Source organism: Furipterus horrens, unplaced genomic scaffold (genome assembly GCF_987537825.1).
Source record: "Furipterus horrens unplaced genomic scaffold, mFurHor1.1.pri manual_scaffold_7, whole genome shotgun sequence".
NCBI lineage: Eukaryota > Metazoa > Chordata > Mammalia > Chiroptera > Furipteridae > Furipterus > Furipterus horrens.
The window spans coordinates 133,279,379-133,295,928 of NW_028327177.1; the positions used below are offsets into that span (position 1 = coordinate 133,279,379).

General features: G+C 36.9%; 1 protein-coding gene across 4 annotated transcripts in view; it reads left to right on the forward strand.

Moving 5' to 3' along the window:
- The window catches only part of GOLGA4 (golgin A4), an 88,731-nt gene that overhangs the window by 54,213 nt on the left and 17,968 nt on the right, over positions 1-16,550 (forward strand). For 2 of the 4 annotated variants that reach the window (XM_090284498.1, XM_090284499.1), the window contains 7 exons: positions 2,539-2,694; positions 4,049-8,289; positions 8,769-8,890; positions 9,257-9,387; positions 13,499-13,612; positions 15,682-15,702; positions 15,881-15,949. In XM_090284498.1, the coding sequence (XP_090140624.1) occupies positions 2,539-2,694; positions 4,049-8,289; positions 8,769-8,890; positions 9,257-9,387; positions 13,499-13,612; positions 15,682-15,702; positions 15,881-15,949 (4,854 nt within the window). The remainder of the gene's footprint in view (positions 1-2,538; positions 2,695-4,048; positions 8,290-8,768; positions 8,891-9,256; positions 9,388-13,498; positions 13,613-15,681; positions 15,703-15,880; positions 15,950-16,550) is intronic. The other 2 variants (XM_090284500.1, XM_090284497.1) reach the window with 1 other exon arrangement.

Sequence of the window (16,550 nt, forward strand, 5' to 3'; positions counted from 1 at the left end):
AAAGAATGAAACTGACCAAGTACTTTTCATTTTAATTGGTATAATTTCACTAGTAACTTTCAATCCATATGATGTTTAAAAAATAAAGTAAAATAAAAAAAAACAACTGACTGAACTAACCAAATCAATAACCAGGAAGGCAAAGATAAAATTTTTAGAGTAGTATAATTTGAAAGTTTAAAACAAAAAACATTTTTTTTGAATAGTGAAAGCCTTTTATCTAAGTTATAAGTGTTAATGCCAAAAATTTGGTGTTTTTATATGAAGTTATTGTGTGTAAGGTAATATGCATAATTTAAAAATGCTTTCAGAGCAAAAGAATGGGAAACAGTATTTATAATTTTAATCTTCTTTATTTTACACACACACACATACACACACCCTTTTTTTTTTCACTGTCATTTGGATGTAGGGCTCTGAGAATTTCCAGAAGCAGTGATTCTTGAACTGAATCAGAGTTCTCTAATCTCTGTGGTGCAAATAGGCACATGGATTTACAGTGCTGTTGTCCGAGGTTAGGGGTTTAGTCTGTGGTCGTGAAACGTGCATGTTTATGGGTACATATTTGTATTCTTTGTTGATCCAGAAACTATTTCATTTATAAGAATACTTAAGTTATAACAGGATAGCATAACGTTAAAATAGGGGCATAGACACTATGGAAAGCAGTGTGGAGTATCCTCAAAAAATTAAAAAATGGAACTGCTTTATGACCCAGCAATTCCACTTCTGGGTATATATCCAAAGAAACCTAAAACACTAATATGAAAGAATATATGCACCCCTGTGTTTATTGCAGCATTATTTACAATAGCCAAGATATGGAAGCAACCCAGTTGCCCGTTAGTAGACAAATGAATAGAAAAGTGATGGTACATACATACAGTGGAATATTACTTGGCCATAAAAAAGAATGAACTGTTACCATACTAAGTGAAATAAGTCAGGCAGAGAAAGACAAATACCATATGGGTACACTTATCCATAGAATCTAAAGAGCACAACAAACAAACAAAATAGAAACAGACTCATAGACACAGAGATCAGACTGATGGCTGCCAGAAGGGAGGAAGGTGGGTGAAAAAGGTGTAGGGATTAAGAAGTACAAATTGGTAGTTACAGAATAGTCACGGGATGTAAAGTACAGCAGAGGGAATATAGTCAGTATGTTATGTTATATAATAACTGTATATGGTGCCAGGTAGGTACTTGAAATATAAAGGGACCACTTTGTAAAGTATATTATTGTCTAATCACTATGTTATACAACTGAAACTAATACAAAGTAATATTGAATGTAAACTGTAATTTAAAAAGTAAATAATAAAATAGGGGCTTGGAAATGGAGGAACATGATGAGACATAAATGAAGCTGGGAATGATACTAAAAATTCTTGTCATAAGACCTACTATGGATTTTCATGCTGGTATAATTGGCTTTTTGGGGCACTGAGCCTTGAACTGTGCTCTAGGAACTGATATATTCAGATGTATTCTGAATATAGAGAGCAGGACACAGACAGCATAAGGAGCACCCGTGTGTGCACATGCACTCGTCCCCTTCCACTCCCTGTTCCACCTAGTTTCTTAAAGAAGTTAGCTTTGGAAGAAGTCAGCTTTGAGTCGAGAGTCAAAATTCAACAGACTGTTAAAATTTCCTCCTTTATTTTTATGGGCATGTAGATAATGTATTTAAAATATAGTTTACATTAAACAATGCAGTATGTTTAAAATTTTTTAGAAAGGAATATTTTCTTATCAATATATTTATAATCTGGCACAAAAGCTTTTCTTAAAGCAGAATGCTTCCCTGGGTGTAGTGAACTGAAAATAGTGTTGCTAGAAACACAGCCCTAAGCAACAGGTATAGTTAGGTATGCTTAATTGGAGTCCCTAGCCACTAAATGTTACAAGTGCTCTCTAAAGCTTCTCTTTTCAAGTGATGAATGTTGATATATATTAAGGGCAATCAAAGAAGCAGCTCTTTAGGACTGACAGGATGGTGAAAGAGCCCAGATCATCTGAAAAGAGTTATGTAGGCTTTTATAGGTATTTTATGCATCTAATTCATGTATTCACATGTAATCCTCTGATTTTGACTGGTTTTTCATGTGGGGTTCCCTATTATAATGAAGTATTTCTCACAAATTATATAAGTTTATAATCTAGTTTTTCCACCTGGAGTTTAAAAAGGAAACTGGAGTGCAGAGAAGAGATAGTGGCAATTGTGTGACCTTTCACATTCACCGATGTTTTCCACAACATTTTAAGTTGTGGAAAAATAGCAGATGTAGTGGGGTTACGGGAATAAGATTTTTCATATCAATAGTAATTGTGGCAAATATTGGCCGGACCACATTGTAAGAGCCACAATGCCTTGTTTCTTTGGACTTGAGCATGGGAAGAGAGAAGTGATCATACTGTGCCTACCTTAACAGGGCTGGTGTGCAGATATAACAAAATGTGTGTTTTCTATGGAAGTGCTTTGGGAATGCTGAAGATTTATGTGGATCTAAGGTGGTATTGTTGTTGGCACAGGAAAAATGTCAATCAGAATATTTGAAGATCACCCAAGAAAAAGAACAGCAAGAATCTCTGGCCCTGGAAGAGTTAGAGTTGCAGAAAAAAGCAGTCCTCACAGAGAGTGAAAATAAACTTCGGGACGTTGAGCAAGAAGCAGAGTCTTATAGAACTGTAAGTTTATATGGTATTCAGGTTCCAGAGCTGTAACATTGTTTAACTATGAAAACTATGGTACCTCTCCAGTGTAGAGAAGCTTATGTTTTATTGGGTTAGATTTACATACCCATGCACTTCAATTTTGATAGTAACAGCTATTCATGGAAGTGGTTTCGTGTTTGCGACAGGGTGCTCCTGACTCTGCCTTCAGCTGCTGTGTTTCTGTCAGCCATTCACTCTGATTCTTTGCGCTCAGACTCTGTAGCATCTCTGTCCCATCGCTTACTCACCCTGATCTCTAGGAAGTGGCCTCACTTTGTAGGCAGCCCTTGCCTTGGGACTTTCCTGCCTGCCCAGCTTCATCTCATGTTGTGTCCTGGACATAATTTAGTTTCTGTATCACAGTACAGTTATCCCAAAGCCCTGCTTTTACATACACGTTTTTTCCCAATTTTCCCATATTAAATATAGCCCTGTAATAAATGTCTCAGTGTGTACATTTTTAAGGCCCTCTGGCTCTTCCCTCAGGAGTATATGAAATGTACACCTTATTTTGAACAAACTGACTGATGTCATTTATTTTAGACTTTTTATTCTGATTTAGACAGTGAAACAGTCACACTTCTTATCCATAGTTCTAAACTGCTTTATTTTCCCATTTCCAACATTTATGTAAGATGGCATGATGGAGGGGAATAGGTACTTAGGCCTAGATCTTCCAATTACTTGCTTTGTGTATTAATTTTACATTAATTTTCTCATCTGTTACATGAAGAGATTAGATTTAGTAAGTCCTTAAGACCCACTCTGACATTCTGTGGCCCTGACTTACTTAGCTCCTTTACCTTCAAAGTCAAGATTGATATTTTCATGGGATACTAGTAATCTTTGGTAAAATTTGTGTAAGTTCTTTTTTTCTGTAAATTATTTTCTGAATAGTAATTTTGGGGGTTGAAAAATCAGATACATTATTTATCTTCTATAGTGAAATTATGAAAGTAATAGGATACTGTTATAGGCCTTTAAAAAACACAAACACCCATTTTTATACCAGCAGTTAACATTATCTACTTTATAATTTATTTCTTATTGATTATCCATACAAAATATTTTTGAAATATAGGTAGTTGAAATTGTAGGTAGAATTTGAAATTATGAGTTGTGTTAAAAAAAGGATTCTTCTCTTTGTTATATAATTCCTTTAGGAGTTGAGCATAAATTTTTTTTTTTTTTTGTCCTTTCTAGTGTTTGGTGTGATATGTAGAGTTATTTATCTAAATTTTAATCTTTAAATAGGTGTAGACATCATGTCAGGTATATCACTGCTAATACGTCTCTACAATAAAAATACATCTGTTTTTATTTACAGAGAATTCTTGAATTAGAAAGTTCTTTGGAAAAAAGCTTACAAGAAAGAAAAATTCAGTCAAAAGATTTGGCTATTCATTTGGAAGCTGAAAAAAATAAGCACAATAGAGAAATTACAATCATGATTGAAAAACACAAGACAGAATTGGAAAGCCTACAGCATCAGCAGGATGACCTTTGGACTAAAAACCTCCAGCTCCTAAAGCAACAGCATCAGACTGAAATGGAAAAACTTAGAGAAAAGTATGAACAAGAAAAAGAAACCCTGTTGAAAGACAAAGAGAGTCTCTTCCAGGCCCATATAGAAGAGATGAATGAAAGGACATTAGAAAAGCTTGATGTGAAGCAAACAGAACTGGAATCATTGTCTTCTGAACTGTCAGAAGTCTTGAAAGCCCGTGACAAGCTAGAAGAGGAACTTCGTGTACTAAAGAATCACACAAATCAAGTGAAGCAGGAATTAGAAGCCAAGCTGGATGAACAGAAAAATCACCACCGGCAACAAGTTGACAGTATTATTAAAGAACAAGAGATGTCTATCCAGAGAACTGAGAAGGCATTGAAAGATGAAATTAATCAACTTAGGCTTCTTCTGAAGGAAAAGGATAAGCATTTGAAAGAGCATCAGGCTCATGTGGAAAATTTAGAAGCAGATATTAAAAGGTCAGAAGGGGAACTCCAGCAGGCATCTGCTAAGCTGGATCTTTTTCAGTCACACCAGAGTGCCGCCCATGAGCAGGCCCAAGCAGATGAGGAGCAGCTGGCCCAGTTGCAGCGGAAATTGTTGGATTTGGAAGCCGAAAGAATTAGTCTTACCAAACAGGTAGCTGAAGTTGAAACACAGAAGGAAGTTGTTTGTACTGAGTTAGACACTCACAAAATCCAGGTGCGGGACTTGAGGCTACAACTTGAAATACAGAATGGTGAAATGGAGGAAAAAGTAAAATCTTTAACCCAATTCTATGAGTCGCAACTTAAAGATAAAAACACAGAGCAGGAACAGACAAAGCAAATCTTGATGGAAAAGGAGAATTTAATTTTACAAATGAGAGAAGAGCAGAGCAAAGAAATGGAAACACTCAAACAGAAATTATCAGCTAAGGAAGACAGTATTAGTATGTTGCATGAGGAATATGAAACCAAATTTAAAAATCAAGAAAAAAAAATGGAAAAAATTAAGCAGAAATCAAAGGAGGTGCAAGACACATTAAAGAAGAAATTATTGGATCAGGAAGCCAAACTTAAAAAAGAGCTTGAAAATACTGTTCTAGAGCTTAGTCAGAAAGAAAAAGAGCTCAATGCCAAAATTTTGGAAATGGCACAGGCTAACTCAGCTGGAATCAGTGATGCAGTGTCAAGACTGGAAACAAACCAAAAGGAGCAAATAGAAAGTCTTACTGAGGTGCATAGGCGAGAACTCAGTGATGTGATATCGGTCTGGGAGAAGAAACTTAATCAGCAAGCCGAAGAGCTTCAGGAAAAACATGAAATCCAGTTACAGGAAAAAGAACAAGAGGCAGCAGAACTGAAGCAAAAGATCCTCATATTTGGGGGTGAAAAAGAAGAGATGAACAAGGAGATAGCAAGGCTGAAGGAGGAACGTGGTAAGCAGGATACCATATTAAAGGAGTTACGGGAGCAAGTCAACCAGAAGTCTGCTCATGTGAATTCCCTCTCACAAAATGAAACCGAACTGAAAGCGCAGCTCGAAAAGCTGGAAGTTGACTTGAGGCATTCTCTGAAGGAAAATGCTTCTCTTCAGGAGCATGTCGTTGAACTGAAGGCGCTGTCAGAAAAAGACAAGCTTATGGTTTCTGAGTTGACTGACAAGTTGAAAGCCACAGACGAAGAATTTCAGAGTTTCAAATCTTCACATGAAAGAAGTAAGAGAAGCCTAGAAGACAAAAGCTTGGAATTCAGAAAACTGTCTGAGGAACTGGCAGTTCAGCTGGATATTTATGCTAAGAAAACTGAAGCTTTATTACAAGCTAAAACAAATGAACTAATCAACCTTAGTAATAGTAAAATCAATGCTGTTCTCTCTAGAATTTCCCATTGTCAGCACCATACTACTAAAGTTAAGGATGCACTACAAATAAAAACTTGCAAAGTTTCTGAATTAGAAGCGCAACTTAGACAACTAACAGAAGAGCAGAATACACTAAGTAGTTCTTTTCAACAGGCTACCCACCAGTTAGAAGAAAAAGAAAATCAAATTAAGCGCATGAAGGCCGATATTGAAGGTCTTGTAACAGAAAAGGAAGCCTTACAGAAGGAGGGGGGCAATCAGCAACAGGCTGCCTCTGAAAAGGAGTCTTGTATCACACAGTTGAAGAAAGAGTTGTCGGAAAACATCAATGCTGTCACATTGATGAAAGAAGAGCTTAGAGAAAAAAAATCTGAGATCAGCAGTCTTAGTAAGCAACTAACTGATTTGAACGCTCAACTTCGGAATAGTATCAGCCTAACTGAAAAGGATGCAGTCATTTCATCACTAAGTAAGCAACACGATGAGGAACAACGTGAATTGCTGGATCAGGTACGAGACTTATCTTTGAAAGTTGAAACTCTGAGTAAAGAGAAAATTTCTGCTCTTGAACAGGTAGATCACTTGTCTAACAAATTGTCAGAATGGAAGAAGAAAGCACAGTCAAAATTTACACAGTATCAAAATACTATTAAAGAATTGCAGACACAGCTTGAGGTAAAAACAAAGGAAGCCAGTGGAAAGGATGAGCAGATAACTTTATTGAAGGAAGACCTTGATCAGCAAAATAAAAGATTTGAATGTTTAAAGGGTGAAATGGAAGATAAGAAGAGCAAGATGGAGAAAAAGGAGTGTAATTTAAAGACTGAGTTAAACATTCAAACAGCAAGAATTTTGGAATTAGAGGAGCATGTTACTCAGAAAACAAATGAAATTGAGGCCTTAAATGACGTTCTAAAAAATTATAATCAACAAAAGGATATTGAACAAAACGAAATGGTTCAGAAACTTCAGCACATTCAAGAGTTAGGAGAAGAAAAGGACAACAGGGTTAAAGAGACTGAAGAAAAGGTCTTGAGACTTGAGAAACAATTGGCTTCCATGAAATCTGAACTTGAAACTAAGGAGAAAGAATTGGAACATGTAAATTCAAGTGTGAAAAGCAAAGAAGAAGCGTTAAAGGCATTGGAGGAGAGACTTGAGGTAGAGGGTGCTGCAAAATTAGTGGAACTGAAGAAGAAAGCGGAACAAAAAATTGCTGCCATCAAGAAGCAGTTGTTATCTCAAATGGAAGAGAAAGAACAGCAGTATAAAAAAGATACAGAAAGCCTTTTGAGTGAGCTAAAGGCAAAATTGCAGGAAAGAGAGAGAGAAATTCACATCTTGGAAGGAAAACTTAAGTCAATGGAAAGTTCACCACAATCAGAAACATCAGTTGTACCCAGATCAGCAAAAAATGTGGCCGCATGTACTGAGCAAGAAGAAGCAGATTCCCAGGGCTGTGTGCAGAAGGCATGTGAGGAAAAAATCAGTGTTTTACAAAGAAATTTAATTGAAAAAGAAAAGCTGTTGCAGAGACTAGAACAGGACAAAGAAGAGACAATGTCCTCTCATTCTGAAATGCATTGCAAATACCAGGAGCTCTTAATGAAGCTAGAACATGCCGAAGCGAAGCAACATAAGGATCAAGTTATGATTAATCATCTTCAAGAAGAACTTGAAAGAAAAAACAAATATTCCTTGATAGCATCCCAGCACGTGGAAGAAGAAAGAGGTAAAAATAACGTAGGGGCCAAGCAAAATTTGGAAAATGTGGTTGATGATGTCCAGAAAACCCTCCAGGAGAAGGAACTAGCTTGTCAGATTTTGGAGCAAAAAATAAAAGAGCTGGATTCCTGCTTAGTTAGAGAGAAGGAAGAACATAGAGTTGAAATGGAAGCATTGACCTCAAAATATGAAAAATTACAGGCTTTGCAACAAGAGAGGAATGGAAAAAGTAAACCCACAGAAATTTTGGAAGAAAGTGCTGGAGAAAAGTCCAAATCACATGTGGTCCAGCCCAAATTGCTCAGTAACATGGAGACTGAGCACAGTGACCTGAAATTGAAATTAGCAGTGGCAGAGCAGGAGAAGCAGAAGCTGGGCAAGGAGGTCTTGAAACTGCAGAAAGATCTTCGAATGTTGCGGAAGGAGCATCAGCAAGAATTGGATATAACGAGGAAAGAATATGAACAAGAAATGGACGAGAAAATCAAGTAAGTTTTCTTTCAGCTTGAATATTTTCAAGGCAGTCTTCCTGAATTAAGTCCCCCTTTTTTTGTGTCTAATACAGTTATGTTTTGCCTATCTGAACTATTAAACATAAATCTAGTAAGTTAAATACTGAGGATAAATAAAAACAACTTCAGGCAGAGGCAGTGTTTCTCCATATCCATTTAGGGGGTTAAAAATGCTTTCCTTACATATAAGATCATGATGTTAGGTATCTATCCAATGAATTGTAAGTGGAAAAGAAAAATTTTCAAATCCCTAGGACCATTCCCTTAAGGTCATCATAGTTTACTTTTCCTTTCAAAGTTTACTGTGCCTAGACACACACACACACACACTCACACTCTTACACACTCAGGTGCGCCCTACTGAGATGATACTTGTACACTGTTGTGAAGACCAGGTAACTCTCTACAGCTTGCTTTTGTATGACAGTAATTAACTTTATGTTTCTGTTATTCAGGCAGGAGCAGGAAGATCTTGAGTTGAAGCACAATTCCACGTTAAAGCAGCTGATGAGGGAGTTCCACACACAGTTGGCACAAAAGGAGCAGGAGCTGGAAACAGCCGTGAAAGAAACCATCAGTAAGGAAAACTTTCAATTCAATAAAGAACAAGCAGTATCAGCAGAGACTGTTTATAATTTAAGCTTAATCGTTTCACACTGTGCTAAGTGCTTTAATTAAATTGGAGAAAACAGGATTCTTGCCCAATGGGCACCCTGACTGCCTGGCACCGCCTTGCCTTACTGAGAGGGGCAGCAGGGAAATGGACCTGAAAGCGTCACCGAATTAATTATTTTGTAAAGACACCTCTGCTCTTGAGAAAGGGCATATTTGATCAGTTGATTTTTATAAAATTTGATTTGGAGCATGGATTTTTACTGCAATTTGGATATAGATATTAATTCTTTCCTAATGTGTCTTCTTGTCTGTGTCCATTTTTTATTAGATAAAGCCCAGGAAGTGGAGGCTGAACTTCTGCAAAGCCATCAAGAAGAGACGAATCAGTTACATAAAAAAATTGCAGAGAAAGATGATGATCTAAAAAGAACAGCCAAAAAATATGAAGAAATCCTTGATGTACCTTATTTTCTCTATTTTGAAATTTAGCTATAAGAGATTTCATGGTGGTGCTAAAGCAGATTGAGCTGTCAGACTTCCTTTTTATTTTTTTACTCATTATTATCCAAATTAGTATTTCTACACTGTATGTAGATTTATAAGGAGTCTAATTGACTTCTGCCCAGATTGTAGTTTCCTGATCAGATTCTGCTAACCAGGCAGTCCAGTCCAGTTGGCAGGTATTGAAGCAACAGGGAGTTACAAAGAAGGAGAATTTATTCTTGTTTGTCTTTCTCCCAAAGTCAGGCTAACTCGTGAGAGAACCAGACTAAGAAATGAGAGCTTGTGCTTGGATGAAGTCTTAAGTAATAGAACAGCTAGCGTATGTTTTAGTGTGGCCACTTAGCTGAGATCTTTCCAGGAGGGCCAGTTAACTTTATTTCACTCCTACCTAATTTACATGATTTTCCTTGGTCTCAAGGGACAAAAAAGGTGGGAGGAGAAAAGGACTGCATCAGCCAGATCTTTTATACTTTCATAGAGCATATATGTGTGAAGATTTTAAAAATACTGTTGTTTCTTGAATGCTTAGAGAAATGTTGGAATTGGAAGATGCATGAAAGCTAGTTTAGTTTCATCTTTTTTTTTTTTTTTTTGTTTTTCAGAAGGAAAAGTAAATTTAGTGTGGTTAAATGATTTTCCCAAAACTACTTAGTGAGCATTAGAGTATTGACTCTTCATTAGCTTTACATATTTCATAAAGACTTTTCCCTAAGAGAAGAACTTAGGGAAGGCAACAGTTAGTTATCATGGATAATTAAGTCAGGGAGCTATAGAGTTCCCTTTTGTGAACTACTTCTCTGTATCTGGTTGTGTGGGGTAGCAGTTGGTAGGTTTTCCTAGATCATGACAAATGTGTAGGTAGTGGGGTGAGGGAGCAGGGAGAGAGGTTAGCCTTTGGTATGGTTCATCTTTGAAAATCTGCTGTTTGTTAGAGAAAATTAAGCGAATGGTCCTTCAAGCTTTAGGCTTAGCATAAGCAGAGCAAGTGGGCAGGAAGTGGAGGGGATCAAAGGAATTGGATAGATGTTCCCCCAGCCTCTTCCTGTGTCTTAGACCAGCACTGTCCATTAGAAATGTGATGCAAGCCACAAATGTGAGCCACATAGGTAATTTAAAGTTTTTAGTACCCACATTAAAAAAAACAAAAAAACAAAAAACAGGTGAATTTAATTTTAAAGTAATATTTTAACTAATATCAAAAATATCTTTTCAATATGTAGTCAGTATAAAAATTATATATGTATTAAGTTTTGAGAGGAGTATGTTTTTACTTTACAGCCCATCTCCGTTTGGATGAGCCACATTTCAAGTGCTCGTGGTCACAGTGCTATAGGATCCAGTGGTTACTGTCTTAGACAGTGTGGCCCGAGAGTTTCAGCGGCCAGATCTAGGGCAGACTTTGTGATTAAACAGGCACTCCTCATCTAAACACTCCAAACGCATACTCTGTCTTGAATTTCTTTTTTAAAATGTAAACATTACTAGGAGATATTACTAATTCTCAACAAACACCGTATTGCTTTGATTCTGAGAAATATTCTCTTATCATTTTCCCATTTAGAAACTTCTGGAATTGGAGTTTTATATGGGCTTTGTATGTATTATGTAGGGATGTCCTCCCACCTCTGAAAAGCTTTTATCAGATTGATGATTTGTCTTAATGATGACATTATAGAATGCTGTATTTTTGCCATCATTTAAATAATCCTGTGATTTGTTAATAGGAAAATGGAGCACAGAAACATTTTCCTTTTCCTGCCCTTACTATTGAAATAACATTGTTACCATTCCTGCTTTCATTTGAAGAACACAGAAACTTGTCTCTGAGTCACATCTCCTACCTTCCTCAGCCCCCCACTGATGTGTGTATCTATATCCATACACCTTTTAGGACCCGAAATCTGCTTGTGCCCTCTGATTTCATAGGCAGAGAGGTCCTCTGTCTCCCTTTGATTGTGTGTGTCTAGCACAATGTCCAATACAGAGTAGGCTTTGGGATGGAGTTTTTATTGAGTTGGGTTGCATGTTCCTCTCCTCTTAACTCCACTGCTACTCCCTTTGCCCGGGCTGCCGTCTTTCGTCCGGTCTGGTCTGCCTTGCTGCTGATCTGTTTCGTCTAAGGTACTTGTCTCTTTGTCAGTGTTATTTTCTATCTTGAAACAAACATGTGAGCATATCACTCACCCTCCTAAATGTCTCCAGTGACTTGCCATTGTCCCAGTGATACCTCCTTCGGCTCAGTCTCTGTTCTAGCCAAACTCAGCTTAAGCTTGTTCAGATTTACCTTTGCTCATGCTTTTCTGTGCCCAAAGATTACATTGTCACACTTCATGCATCAGTGTAGCTGGTACCATCTCTCATGTTGCTTTTTCTAAAAAAGGTTTGAAAATCTAAGTTTCACTTAGAAAAAATTTTTTGAGTGGAATGTATTCTTGTGGTTTAAAGATCCAAATAATATAAAAAAGCATAGTTGGAGAATGGTCTGTAATGAAAATTGTACCTGTTCCTATTCTCCGTATTCTGCCTCCTGTCCGTCTTCTTCCTCCACAGCTAACCATTCGTTTCTTAGGCAATAGTCCAGTATTTCCTTATGCAAACTGAAATAAATGAAGTATTTAAATTTATTTTCTTTCCCACCCAAAGTTAGCTTTCTTAAAGTGTACTGTTCTATATCATATTTTCGCTTAGTTTTTTCTGCAAACCCCTTGAATAGAATTAACTGCATCTGTTTTCTTTTGTACTCATCTATATTTATTACTTATAATGTGATTTTTGTCACACATCAATGCATGTATGTGTAGATGTATTCATGTATCTGCTCCCCTAGACTGTAAGCATCTCGTGGGCAGGTGTTTAGTTATTCATCTCTAATCTTGAGGACCTGGCCAAATGCTTGGCTCATACTTGACACTTTGAAGGAGGTGACACATAGTAGGGCAGGGGAGACTTGATTTGGGAAGAGAGGTGGTGGCATCTCAGAGGAGGAGTTGACTAGGCCAAGTACAGGAACTTGCCTCATCGCCTTAGATGCAGCATCAGAGCAGTTTCACTGGGAGGAAGTAGCTCCTAAATCTACATTGGCTACAAAACTGGTTTCTTTGTGACAGTGATTGTATTTTAGTGATTTGGCTTTGGCATAATAACTAGTCCTTCAAACCTAATTTCCATGTGTGTGCGTAAATATTCGGTCTAATTTTTCTTACTGTTTTTGCTTCAGAGCAAGCAGTACTGTTTTTTTTTCCCACTCCAAGAAGACTAGAAAGTTTTTACAAAGGGAACTTTAGAACTGTTTCTTAAATTAGAAATAACACATTAAGGATTCTTTTGTAATTTTTAGAGGGCTTGCTTTATTTAGGTTGGTATCCCACAACTGTCAAAGAAATTGTTGGACAGAGCTAATTGTCATATTAAAATCTGGACTTATAAAGAGCAAAGAGATGATTCTTTCAAACAAGGCTAAGCCACATTGACAAAGACATCCACGCAGAATGGTAGATGTTAGAATAAAAACAGAAACCCAAGACGGCGGGCAGTGATGTATTTACAACAGTTTCTGGTTAATGCAGTTAGGGGGGGCGGTGGCTAGGTTGAAGTATGTCTCAGTGGGAAGATATTGAAGGAGGCCCCTGCTTTGCTAATGTTGAGAGAGGGAGTTTGTTCTTTTTCAGGTGGTCTAAATTCATGACAAGTAGCATTTAAAATCAGATTTCCACATGTGCCATGGTGGTTCATTGCCTTATTTTGTGCCATGGGGCCTGTCTTAGGTGTATGTTCATTTTAGTGACTGTTCCTTGGTGCTGGCAAGTAAGCATCTGTGAAATCAGATTCCTTTATGGTTGTTTTTCCTGTTTAGGCTCTTACGCAGCAGGGGTCTCCTTCAACATCTCCCTGTCCTCATTACTCAAATTTGATCAATAATCCAATTCCAAATGTTCTTTTAGCACAGATGCTGACTCAAAAAATGGTTGAGTGTGTGTTGTCCTACAGAGGTAGTTTTCTCTATACCGTGTTGTTTCTACTATGTTTTTTCTGAAAAGTTTATTTACACATTTTTTTTATTCTAAAGGCTCGTGAAGAAGAAATGACTGCAAAAGTAATGGACCTACAGACAGAACTGGAGGAGCTACAGAAGAAATATGAGCAAAGGCTACAGCAGGAAGAAAACCCTGGTGATGATAAAGTGAGAGGAACTGGACTTTGTGTCACATTATTTATTAAATCGTCATTTTCATTATTTGACTCGTGTACTAACACATAAACCTACCTCATTTAACCCTAACAAAAACCTTTGACTTTATTTTATAGACAATGAAACTCAGGTTCAAAGAGGTTAAATAAAATATTCAAGCCCACAAATCAGTGTTGTATTGGGAATTTAAACCCAATCTGCCAGACTTCAAAGCCTGGACATTTCTGTTATACTAGTGTTTCTTAGCCTTTCCTATGGAAAAAACAGAAGAGGATAGTGAACCTCACAGCCCTGAGGCGTAGCCAAAGCTGTCCATAGAAAGTGTGATAGTTTTAGATTTTTATACTTTTGTGTTAAAAACTCATGTAAATTTTATGTGCTACTTTAATATAGCCTTATCTGTAGTCATGTAGGAATATTTTAAATTATATACCACTAAGAAAAACAATTCCCATTTTTCTCCTTGGTTAATGAGGCAGATGCAAATATAATGGGATTATTTTGAAAAATTGGACTGAATTCAGACAGATCTGGCACTCTGTATCGAGGCATTTTTATAATCCCCCCTTTTTTTTAAGTCCTCACCTAAGGATATGTTTATTGATTTTAGAGAGAGAGGAAAAGAGAGGGGGAGAGACAGAAACACAGAGAGAGAGAAACATCAATGTGAGAGAAAAACATTGATTGGCTGCCTCCCGTATGTACCCTGACTGGGGATCGAACCTGCAACCTAGTATGTGCCCTGACTAGGAATTGAACCTGCAACCTTTTTTTGGTGTATGGGATGACGCTCCAACCAACTGAGCCACCTGGCCAGGGCTATCATCCCAATCTTTTAAGTGAAGTTGATGCTGTGAAAGATAGGCCATGTTTACCCTGTGGCTTCCTGGCCCGCTGTGCACCCTAAGGAGTCCTGCACACCCACAGGGCACGGGGGCCCGAGCGTGAGAAGCCAATCAGTGTACCCTTCTGCTTCCTAAAATGTTCTCACTCATCCAGTGTGGTCTTTTCATAGTGTTGTCATGAGGGGCTCGGGCAAGAAGGTGAGCACTGCTCATGTCTTCATCCTTGAGAGTTACAGGGAATTCATTGCAGAGTGCCAGCTACCAGGCAGCAGTTTTCCAGACACCAATTATATGGACCACATTCCCTGAATGGAGAGGAGGCTTAATAAAGGGCTTGCTGGGCTGTGCTGCTTGGTACCTATATCTTAGTTATTAACACTGAGCAAGCTGAGTGGACGTTCCTCTGTTTCTTTAATAGCTCCTAAGTGCTGTCGTTTTTCTGTTTGGTCATGATGTGAACATACTGGCGTTATAAAACATTACTTCCTATGAGAAGACTACATGTATTTCACTTTCTAACATGTTCTTTTCCTTGGTATCAAAATAAGCATTAATGTTGCATGTGGCGACATTTTGACCTGTGTTAGGATGGCATAGAGTATTGAAAGATTATGAAATTAATATCCAGGTTTTCTGAGTCATAGGAAAGGAGAGGAAATATCTAATTTTTATTCCTACTCTAAGAAATACCATTTTATTTTATTCATAAATTTTTATTTTTTTTCTTTTTGTTATTTCTGCTATATCTTGAATTGCATATCATTGTTGAGTTCAATGAAAAATTGTGATTATAGTTCCAAGTGGATTCCCATAAATAGTTGTTTATGTTCCTTAAAGAGCCCTTTTGCTTTAAATAGATATTAATATGTTTAATTTTTACAAGTTATAAAAACAATACATGATTATATTCTTGTTGTATAAGAGTCAGATAATACAGAAGTATATATAGTAAACCCTCCCTGGTAGGCAACTCCCCTGTCAAGTGGTAATCATTGTTAGAAGTTTGGTGAGTATTTATTTACACCATAATAATTTGTACAACAAAATAGACCAGGTTTAAAAGCAGATGTTTAAAGTTGTCTCATTTCAAACCTGACCACTCTCTTAAGACTGTAACACTGAATTCTTATTTCCTTGTGATTTCATATTACTTCATTTTATTGTTTCTTAAAAATTTTATTGTATACACATTTTTTTTTTATTTTCAATTTTCAGGTAACAATTATGGAGCTACAGGTAAGACTAGATCTTCATTGAATTTAACTGAAGATAGTGCATTTTCAAGAGCATTCTGAGTTCTAAGTTAAAATATGAAGAGACTTATTTTAATTAAAAATTTCCAACCAGTACAGAATAGTGTTCAGACAGTGGCGAGACCCATGTGCATTTCAGATTTGACTTTTTGCTCTTGCAGACTCAGCTAGCACAGAAGACTACTCTGATCAATGATTCCAAGTTGAAAGAGCAGGAGTTCAGAGAACAGGTACAGGTCTAATTGGTGCTTTTTATTTTAACTACCTTCCTTAATTTATGGTAGTGTGTATTTGGATCTCTTTTAACTAATTGAAACAGAACTGATTTAATACTGATTTAATAGTTGGCTTTGTAATTTTGTTTGAACACCTGTTTTCAATTCTTTGGACTATATTCCCAGGAGTGGAATTGCTAGATCATATGGTAATTATATGTTTAACTTTTTGAGGAACCACCAAACTATTTTACATAGTGGCACCATTTTACATTCCTACCAACAAAGTATAAAGATTCTAATTTCTCCACACTCTCACCAAGTTTTTTGATTATAGCCCTCCTAGTATGAAGTGGTATCTCATTATGGTTTTAATTGGCATTTTCCTAATGAGTGATGATGTTGAGCATCATCATCTGCTTGTGTATCTTCTTTGGAGCAATGTCTGTTCAAGTCCTTTTAGTTCATTTTGTAGTTGGGTTACTTGTTTATTTTGTTGTTGAGTTTTAAGTGTTCTTTATATATTCTGGGTGTAAGTCCCTTATTAGATGCATGATTTGCAAATATTTTCTCCCATTCTGTAGATTGTCTTTTCATTTTCTTGATGAGGTTCTTT